The sequence below is a fragment of the Orycteropus afer genome, unplaced genomic scaffold (genome assembly GCF_000298275.1).
Source record: "Orycteropus afer afer isolate SDZICR_OR568_19922 unplaced genomic scaffold, OryAfe1.0 scaffold00069, whole genome shotgun sequence".
NCBI classification, from domain to species: domain Eukaryota; kingdom Metazoa; phylum Chordata; class Mammalia; order Tubulidentata; family Orycteropodidae; genus Orycteropus; species Orycteropus afer.
Window position 1 is genome coordinate 2,235,392 of NW_006921656.1, and position 10,771 is coordinate 2,246,162.

At 50.0% G+C, this 10,771-nt stretch overlaps 1 protein-coding gene across 1 annotated transcript in view; it reads left to right on the forward strand.

Moving 5' to 3' along the window:
- The window catches only part of TRAPPC9 (trafficking protein particle complex subunit 9), a 637,992-nt gene that overhangs the window by 18,340 nt on the left and 608,881 nt on the right, over window positions 1-10,771 (forward strand). The window contains exon 5 of the mRNA XM_042780905.1: window positions 4,444-4,470. Coding sequence (XP_042636839.1) covers window positions 4,444-4,470 — 27 coding nt within the window. The remainder of the gene's footprint in view (window positions 1-4,443; window positions 4,471-10,771) is intronic.

The window sequence follows — 10,771 nt, forward strand, 5'->3', positions numbered from 1 at the left end:
AGGACAGAGTGGAACTGCCCACAGGGTCTCCAAGGCTGTCAATCTTTACAGAAGCAAAGCCCAAACCACACCCACTGCCGTGGAGTCAATTTCCACTCACTGCGCCCCTAGAGGACAGAGTGGAACTGCCCCCATAGACATTCCAAAGGCTGTCAGTTTTTATCCATGCAAAGCCTAAACCACACCCACTGCCAATTGACTCCGACTCACAGTGCCCCTAGAGGACAGAGTAGAGCTTCCCCACAGGGTTTTAAAGGCTGTAAATCTTTGCAGGAGAGTGCTTCTGGTGGGTTTGAACTGCCGATCTTTTGGTTGGCAGGTGAATGCTTAATTTAATATTATGGGCGGAGCCTAGTTTTATCAGTTCAGCTCACTTGGGTTTGCGTGAAGATGATATCACCTGGCCAGGCAAACTTGGGTATATTCTTTCTCTGGGTTCTTTTCCCCACCTCATCTGTAGAACAGGGATAAAAATACCTGCTTTGTAGAACTGTGAGGTGAGGGGGAATGCACCAGGAGTATTTACCCCAGTGGTCACCATATCACCCTCTCTTGTGGTGGTGGTTAGGTACCGCCGAGTTGATTCGGACTCATAGTGACTCTATAGGACAGAGTAGACCACCCATGGGGTTTCCTAGGCTGCAGCCTTTACGGGAGCAGACCGCCAGCTCTTCCTCCCAACATGTCTCCTAATATTAGCTGCTATTTTGTAAGACACCGTTCTTTTTTGGTCTTTGGTGATTACTAAGGAATTAAGAGGTAGCGTAGTATGTAAGGCACTTGACTGCTAACCAGAAGGCTGGCGGTTCAAACCCACCAGCTGCTCCTCGGAAGGAAGGCTGGGCAATCTACTTCTGTAGAGATATCGCCTTGGAAACCCAAGGAGGGGTTGCTATGAGTCAGGTCTGACTTGACTGTACATAACAACAACCATAAGGAATGAAGAACAAGTGGTTTTGTAAGATGTGGTTAAGAGAAGAGTGACACACGAGGAGGGCTTGCGGTTCCCGTGTTGGGCAGTGTGGGGTCAGCAGGGTCATCGTCAGCCTGTCTGCAGCCACAGACCTGTATCTGTTAATTAGCAATGTTGGGGCCCGGAGGCCCCCGTAGAACACGTCTGTTTTCTCCACATCCAGTTGAGAGATGCAGAATCAAAGCGTCACCCTTCTTACCGTGAGGCCCACGCCCCATCCCCCTCAGGGGTGCAGGAACAGTGGCTGTCTTCATGCCCTTCTCAGAACTAGACAGACTCAGCGGTGGCTGCTCTGGGCCGCAGCAGGCCTTCCCCTGAATGGCCCTGCTCGGTCACCCTCAGGGCGTGCTGCCTGAGTGGAGAGCTCGATGCCCACACTCTTGGTCCCATGACCCACTCTGTGGGGGACAGGGGGAGGTCAGGACATCTGGGAAAGTGCCTTCCTAATGGAAACCAGAGAAGTGGGAGGGACAGTTTAAACCGCTCATGGGGAGGGCAGAGGGGCTCCCAGGAGTTTGTGAATAGGGAAACTGGGAGAGGACCAGAAGGGAAAGGGAGGGTGATTGAATGGAGATTTGTGGAGTCACCTCCATAGGTAACATTTGCGGGGCACTTCCAGGCGCACAGTAACGAACTCAGCCCTCCCAACAGCCAGTGAGGTGGGTTTGACTATGAGCTGAACTTTGCTGCTGCTGCTGTTGTAGGGTGCCTTTGAGTCGGTTCTGACCCACAGCGACCCCGGTGGCAGAGTGACTGCCTTGTGGGGCTCAGCCCTACCCTGCCACACGTGGGGTTGCCGTGCAGTGGCGTGCACCTAGTGGTACCAGGGCCCAGGAGGTAACCGGCCTCCTTGATGATGTGACCACTGCTGCAGCAGGTAGTGCCTTTGCACGACTTCAGGTGTTTGCACATTTGTACTTTCCACTTGGCCCTTTCCAGTTCAAGGCCAGAAGTGAGTCCCAGTTGTCCCCTCAGCTGTCGGCCAAGGGTCTCAGAAGCAGGCTGCAGGTGAGGATGCAGCCCACGAGGCCGCATGTTCCATCCCTCTGGCCTTCACCCTTGGCCTGTTCCTGGTCCACTCGCTGTCACATGTCCCTGGGGTCAGCCCCTGGCAGGAGAACTAGGTGGACTTAGGAGGACGCCACTTCCTTCCCCTTGTGGCCCTAGGGTGGCAGTGGCTTCCTGCTTTGGGACCCTCTGGGTGTCTCCCTGTGCCACCAGCTCCTGGTGTTAGAGTCCTCTGTCTGCAGACACTTGACATGGCTGTGCCCCTGGTGAGGTCCTAGCTCTCCACCTTCTTTCCCAGAGGTCCCTCCTGTCAGCCTACTCTGCTCCTGTTTGATTTACACCAAGTTTTCCACGGAAGCTTGGTTTCGGTTTTATGGCTGCATCCAAGCATCTCCTGTAAACTCAGGCCTCATGCACTCACCGACTGTCCATCAAAAAACAGCCCAGACAGAACCTGTCTGCCTCTGCCCTCGCCTGCAGGAAGCCCTCTGAGCAGGTCAGACAGCCACACAAATAGCAAAGCCCGTGGTTTCTCTCAGCCACCAGGAAATGACTGGTCCCCAGAAATGAGGTTACTAAGAGGGCTTCCTGGAAGGAAGCGAGGAGATGCTGAAGCCCACCTGGTTAGAGATGCTCAAGCCCAAGTGGGCTTTCGGTGACAGATAAAGATGCTACGTGCTCAGGGTTGAGCCTTCCCTTCTCTTTTTGAAAACCGTGTGGATTGCAGACCCCTCGTGGGGCCAGGGGACGAGTGTGTGAAGGGCTGGGTACTGCAGGAGGTGCCTGGGTGTGAGGCACGAGGCCGAAAAGGCCTCACCAAGGACAGTAGGCTGCGAAAGCCGGAACCGACGTAAGGTAGAAACCTGTCAGAGAAGGAAAACACAACTATTTCCTACTAAGAGAGAGTGATAGGAGAGTGGTCAGACTGCTCCTGTCGAAGGCAGGAAGCTTGCAAGACCTGGAAAAACAGGCAGTCCTGTGGAGTTCCAGCTCTGACGGTTTCACTGTAAATGCAGTGACCTTAAACCTCTGAAGTCTGAGTGCACTTAATGTGGGGCCCAGCTCACCACTAGAGGGAGACACTGTGCCAGTGACCGAAGCATCCAAGTGCCTCAGGCATACTTCCTGCTTAAAAGTAGATTACCCAGTCTTCCTTCTGTGGAGTGGCTGGTGGTTTGAACTCACAGCCTTCTGTTAGCAGTCAGGTGCCTTAGGCACTGTACCACCAGTGCTCCTTCTTAAAAGGTGTGGCACAGGCTAATATGTTCAAGGCCCACTCCTCCAACACGAGGGTTTAGGGTGTACAGGATTCCCTGGGGCTCCGCTTGGCTGCGTGCCTTCCTGGGTGGTTGTGGCCACAGGGCTGGGGTCGGGGCCAGGGTGACTGGGCCTCGCTTTCCTTCCTGGCAGGGCAGGGTTGGCAGTCTGCCCGTGTGGGGCCGCGCTGAGGACAGCACACCGTTCCTGCCTGCACCGTGCTTGGCATAGGGTCGGTACTCCGCAGGAAGTACCTCTTTGTTCTTTTAAATGGTGACTTCTTGACTGAAGTGATCTCTTAGTCGGTGTTTAAAAATCAAGATCGTGATGCCTGAGAGGGCTTACACAGGACTGGCACCCCGGGCTGTCGCTCTGTAGAGATCATGGACACAGTGCTAGTGTAATAAGAATATCCATTTTGGACCTGGTTAATGTGTTAAAAAAATGACGAGCATGACTCTTGACCCCAGTACCTCTTGGGTTGTGTTTTGCTATAATGGGAAATGATAGCCTTTGGAGAAGGCTGGTTGGGTCTCATTGATATTTGGATGGCTTAGGGAACTGTCAAGTCTTTTCAAAGTTCCTGATGATAATGAAATTTACTGTTTTTTGTTACAACTGGAGGGTCGCTATGAGTCAGAATCAACTTAGTGGCACATGACAACAAGTACAAAGCTGCCTTCTGAAAGAGAAGTTCTTAGCTCGAGGGAACGCACGCAGTTCAGTGTGTGTGTGTGTGTGTGTGTGCACGCGTGTGTGCGTGTGCGCGTGCGATTGATAGATTGATTGAGTTGAGGGCTGTGTTCCATCAGAGCCTTCGGGCCACTTTCCCCCGTTCCAGAGTGTTGACAGATACCTGCACGAGTAAATTCATATCCCTTTGGCCTTCAGCTAGTTTGAGGGAAATAAGGCTCCCATACTTGCTGAAGAAGAGGCAGGGAGCCCATGCTTAGAGGGCGGACAGGGACAGAGGTCAGGAGGCCCTTTACAGCTCATTTAGGGCGTGAATGACAGGGGCTGTCCAGGGTTCTTCTAAAGCGAACAGGACCCTTTGCGTGGGACACGCTTATTCGGGCCCGCTTTTCTGATCCGAGAGCAGCGCGTGAGCTTGTTCAAGGCTGTGTGAGTGGCAAATGTGATCTGTGGTGTCTTGAAAAGCAGGTTTGTTTTCCCAGTAAAAGACCGCCGTCTGTTCTTTCTTCCAGGGGCGCAGGAGGTCCTCATTGATCCAGGTACATGATCTCCACACTCAGGCCCGCACGTTCCCTTGGGCTGGTTGTTTTGTAAGTGCTTGTTCCCTGGTGTGGGAATGAATGGTTGATGGGCGCTGCTGGGCTGTGATCTTGGGGGCATTCTGATTTAAGACACTATAAATCGGAACGATGCAGCCCTGATTACGGTGTGGCCCTTGTGCGATGGGGTGCTTGACGCTGTGTGCTGATGGGACACTCCTCTTCCAGCATGGGGCCGTGAGTGCCTGGGGCCTGTGGCTGAGCATGCTCGTCCTGTCGACTGTGACTCCATCCTCGTGGTGGCTTTGCTCCTCTCCACGTGAAGCTGCACTCTGTTTGCATCGTGTGTCTGTGTGTTCTTAACCGGGGAGGGCGTCTTCTTACAGAGGTGGGTGTCCTTTCTCCTCTAACACCTGCTTCATCGATAAAGCAAAGGTCTCCTTTGTCAAGGTGCTGCCGACCTCCTGCTGAGCACTTACCCTCTGGCTTACTCACAGCAGGGACAAAGGGGACACTGTACTTACCAAGTGAATGCGCCCTTCACCTGAAGACTAGAAACCTGCCCGGTCCAGCCTCCACGGCTTTCTAACCACACGGTTTCCCCTGGGCCGCTCTGCGTGGCCCGACCCTGCAGTACCACTGCTTCAGGGCTGCAGAGTCTTGTTTCCATGTACATGTTGAATCCTTTCTCCAGGCTGATGGTGGCATTTCGGGGTCTGGTGTGTGGAAAGTAGAGGCAGGAAGACCCATGCTCAGTTGTGTTTTTAGGAAGCCCGAGTGGCTGACTGGGAACCAACTGCAGGTCAGTCCAGGTCCCTGGACTCTATGGCGCCGTGGGATGGAGTGACCCCATGGCTGCCACTGAGGAAGAATTAAATGGAGGTGGAATTTACTGGTGTTGGACTAACAAAACTTTTGGAGCCCACATCTGGCCAGTTATGTCTGATGGGTAGTATTGAATTTCAGTGTGCTGATCACTTTACTTGGTAGAATTAGATGCTGATACCAATTAGGTGCAGCTTTGAGAAAATCAGTCATTTGTTAAGATGAAAAAAGGAGTCTGTATGTTTTCACCCCTGACACTTCCCCATGTAATGCTGGATAGAGATGAAATCCAGACCTGGGTGTTAGAGTCAGGGTAAGGACCACACTGTGGTAATAATGAAATTCACTGTTTTTTTGTTAAAACTGGAGGGTCGCTATGAGTCGGAATCAACTCAGTGGCACATGACAAGTACACAGCTGCCTTCTGAAAGGGAAGTTCACTGTGGTTAGAGTCAGAGTAAGGACCACACTGTGATAATAGTGGGCTTTGTGCTTCAGGATGGGTCAAGATCCTGCCACAGTAGTTTCCATCAGCACGATGGCCCCAAGCACCCATCATTTGGCTTCGATGGCACCTTCTGTAATGGCCCCAAACTCGAACTAACTGGACTTGACCTCTACTTAACCAGGGGAGACCAGGAGAACCGACCTTCAGCTGTGCTCCCACTCCCACCCATTCCTGCCTGTGGGCCTCTGTACCTGGATGGACACCTTCGGAAGTCCTGGGGCTGGTCCCTTCTCTGCTCCACAAGCCCTTGCAGAGGAGATTGGTGGTGGAGTTGTTGGCAGAGAACCATGTCACAGCTCCCGTGAGTTCTGATTCCCCTTCGTATCTGCATCTGAGTAGCTAACATCCTCTCACGGGTCCCGAATGGGCTCAGCCCCGGAGGAAACCTGTTCACGCAAAGCCATCTCAATTGCCTTGCTTTCACTTGGTTTTCAAGTTTTAGATAGACATAACATTCGAAGCAAACTCTTTCAGAACTTTTTTCCTGCCCGATTTCCCCACCCTTGTTTCAAAACTCGGAGGAAAAGACTCGGGTGGTCTCCGTGCGTGGAGGTTACTTTAAGAAGAAAGCTCCTCCGGGCGCTTCTGGGAGTCCCTGTTCTGCATTTTAAATGAGCGCTCCTTGGTGGTGAGTCCTTTTTCTGTTATTCCTGGACATTTTGTCTGCATTCAGAACTGCTGCAAGTAGAGTGGTCGTTGGGCCGACTTCGGCGGCTCACCCTTCTTGTACCGTTGGCACGCCGAGAGGAGTGTCGTCTTCCTGTGGTGGAAATGAGGAGCTAGCTCTTTTCAAGTGATGGGCATTGTTCCAAGGTGGTTTTTTTTTTTTTTGGCACGACTTTTATATAATTCACCTGGTTAAAGTGCACAGTTTAAGTCTCGTCACAGACTTGAGCAACAGCAGTCCATTGTAGGAGGTTTTTATCACTCGACAAGAGCCCCGTACCCCGCAGCAGCCACTGCGCGTTTCCCCAGCCCCGGCAGCCCCCGCGCCGCTTCCTGTCCCGATAGACTAGCTGCTCTGGATGTTCCGTGCAGCAGAGTCATGGTAGGTGGTCTTTGTGACTGTCACCTGCTTGACGTCATGTGCGCAGGGGGGTCCATGTTGTAGCAAGTCTCAGTGCTTCACTCCCTGTCGTGACTGAATGGCAAGTAATTGCATGGACAGACCACATTCAGTTTGTCCATCCAGCTGGTGGTGGACATTTTGGTGGCAGCTACTTTCTGGCTGTTAAAAGTGATGGTGCTGTAAACATTTGTGCACAAGGTTTTGTGTGTACACGTGTTTTCATTCTCTTTGGTGTATGTTTAGGAATGGGATTTCTGGGTCATATGGGAACTGTGTATTTATATTTTTGGGGAACTGCTGAACTGTTGTCCACAGTGGCTGCACCACTTTTCATGCCCGCTGGCAGTGATAAGGGTTCCAGTTTCTCCACTCCCTCGACAGCACTTGCTGTTGTGTTTTCGGTTGTAGCCCGTCTAGTGGGTGTGAAGTGGTACTTACTGCACTGTAGCTTTGGTTTTCACTCCCTGATGGCTGATGGTGTTGAGCGTCTTTTCATATGCTTATCAGCCATTTGTATGTTTTTGTTGGAGGAATGTCTATTCTACTATGTTGCTCATTTTTAAACTGAATTACTTGTTTTTTCATTTTTGAGTTGTAAGAGTTCCTTATGTATTTTGGATAAGAGTCCCTGATCAGAGAAATGATTTGCAAATATATTTTCCCATTCTTGTTTTTTTCATTGTGGCTTCTTGTTTCGTTTTTATAGTGAATGTCTTTCATGGGCAAAAATTTTGAATTTTGATGAAATCTTTATCTACTTTTTTTCTTTTCTAGATCATGCTTTCGGTGCCATATTTAAGTATTCTCTGTCTAACCCAAGGTCATAAGTAGTTTCTCCTAGAAGTTTTATAGCTTTGGCTCTTAGATTTAGGACAGTGATCCATTCTGAGTTAACTTTTGTGTATGGTGTGAGGTAACAGCAGTCCTAGTTTATTTTTACACCTGGACACCCAGTTTTCCCAGCACCACTGGTTGACAAGTCTGGCCTTTCTCTTGTTGAACTGTCATGTCAAGTTACCAAAACTCAATGGGACACTCATACACTGGTGCTGTAAGATGGTACAACCACTGTGGAAACCCAAAGTGCTTTTCCTTCAGAAGTTGGAAATAGAAATACCATATGATCTGGCAATCCCACTAGTAGGTGTAGATCCATGACACAAACAAAGAGAGGCACATTCATGTTCATGGCAGCATTGTTCACAGTAGCACAAAGATGGGAACAGTCTAAGTGCCCATCAACAGATGAGTGGAGTACTACGCAGTGTTTACAAATAACAGTGAATCTGCACAACACCTCGTAACGTGGATGAGCCTGGAGGATGCTGTGTTGAGTGAGGTGAGTCAATCACTAAAGGAGAGTTATTATACAAGGCCACTGTAAAACATTAAGAAAAGGATTATACACAGAAAGAATTGCTCTTTGACAGTTACCCAGGGGTGGGAGGGGAAGGGAGGGAAGGTCACCAGCTAGAGGGTAGGCACGTGTTAACTTGAGTGAAGGGAAAGCCGACGTACGATAAGGGGGAGGTAGCACAAGGAGCTCTGGTAGCGTAGTGTATAAAGCACTTGACTGCTAACCAGAAGGCTGGCGGTTCAAACCCACCAGCCACTCCTCGGAAGGAAGATGAGGCAATCTACTTCCGTAGTGATACTGCCTTGGAAACCCAAGGAGGGGTCACTATGAGTCGGGTCTGACTCGACGTCACACAATAACAGCAACAACAACAACAGCACAAAATGATTGAGTGTATTGGAAGAGATAGGGATGAGCATGGGTTAAAGGCAGCAAAGGTGATTACTGTTCTATACACAATCCTGCAGTAATAGTAATAACAATCATTTAGGAGGGGGTGCATATGGACGCTCAAGCTGAACAGGAGTGGGAAGGCAAATGGGACCACACCCACAAATACATAGAGGCTTGACAGAGGCCCGCTCTACCTGTGCGCTCATACGTGCTGCACATATACCCATGAAGGTAGTAGAGCACACGGGACAAAGTTATGAGCTCATCTCAGTTGTAACCAAACATCTTGAGGGATTGAGTCACTGGGTGTGGAGGCTCCAGACTATAGTCTCGGGACAGACACTAAGGCCAACTGGCATAACAAGTCCACAAAGACAGTGTTCTATATCCTACTTTGGTGAGTCGTGACTGGGGTCTTAAAAGCTTTTGAGCGGCCCTCTAAGGTGCAACTATTGGTCTTTTCCTGTCTGGAGCAAAGATGAGTGAAGAAATTGGAGATTCAGGAAACACTTAGCCCAAAGGACTAATGGAGCACATAAACCCCACCCTCCTCAACCCTGAGACCAGAAGAACTAGATGGTGCCTGGCTACCACTGCTGATCCCTCAAAAGTGATCACAAGATATCTGAAAGGGTCCCAGATAGAAGGGGGAAATGTGGAACAAAACTTGAAATCATAAAAAAGACCAGGCTTACTGGTCTGATGAAGACTGGTGGAGTCCTGAGTCTATGGCTCTTAGACGCCCTTCAGGCTAGGAACTGAACTTAACCCCAGTCAACTGTCAGCTGAACGATAGGCCTGTAAGGTGAACAGTAAATCCAGGAGGCTGTGCACTCATTACAACAATCAAGCCGATGAGATCCAGAGGATGGCATTGGCCCAGGGATGGCACTAGGAAGACAAGAGGGGATGGGAAGGAAGCAGAGGGGATGAGTGGGTGCAGGGAGGGAGTGGAAGGAGTGCTGTTAGAGTGGGGATTGCAGTAAGTGTCGCAAAACAATGAGTATGGATTGTTGAATGAAAACCACTTTGCTATGAAAACTTTCACCCAAATCACAATAAAGAGAGAGAAAAAAAGTATCTGTGTCACCTGACCATTTGGCAGGGGAACCATTTATTCAAAAGTCAAAATTGCTTGTTTGATTTCTTGCCATTTTTTTTTTTTTCTTCCTCATTGGGTACCTTGTCTATATACTCACCTTGCAGAGTTTGGAGTAGGTTTATTTTAGGTCTAGTGTAGCCAGAGGGAGCCTTGATGGCATAGTGCCTAAGGCACTTGACTGCTAACCAGAAGGCTGGCAGTTCAAACCCACCAGCCACTCCTCAGAAGGAAGGCTGGACAATCTCCTCTGTAGAGGTACTGCCTCAGAAACCCAAGGTGGGGTCACTATGAGTCGAATCGACTTGAAGGCAGTGAGTTTTCTTTTGGTTTAGTGTGGCCAGAAGCATTGCAGCCAGTTAATTTAAGATTCCCTCCCCTCTGGTGATGGATGTTGCTAAGGGCCTCATCTAGTCGTACTGCAGCCTTTTCTGTGAAGTTCATGAGCACAGTGTTCAAAGGCAGGATCGGATTGAGTTCATTTTGTTAAGCAATGAAATAAGAATCTCAGTATTGCAGTCGATTGTAATCCCCTGCAGAATCGGGCCATTGTCTTCATTTTATTTCATTTTGTTTCGTCGTGGTGGCTGGGATAGCACCGTGTCCAGCAGTCTGGTCATGACTGGTGCCGAGGTCGAGATGGTCATGAGTGGCCACCTGCATCGATGCAGTCTGTCAGCACAGCAGCTGTTGCTGGTCTCACACGAGAAAAGAGAGTACAGAGTTGCCTCTCACAGTGATTAAAGAAAGCCTAGAATTTGGAGAAGAGGTCACAGACCGTGCAAAACCATTGCCAGTGATTTTAGATCCTGGACACATTATGGTTGCGTCGTAGAGGAAATCCATTAGCTAGGTAATCCATTAGCTCGGTTTGAAAAGAGAAGTGTTGTTAAGTGCCGTCGAGTCGTTTCCAACTCATAGCGACCCCATGCACAGCAGAACGAAACACTGCCTGATCCTGCGCCAGCCCCATAATCCCTGCTATCCTCAAGCCCATCATCGCAGCCACCGTATCAATTCATCTCGTTGAAGGCCTCCCCCTCTTTCGTC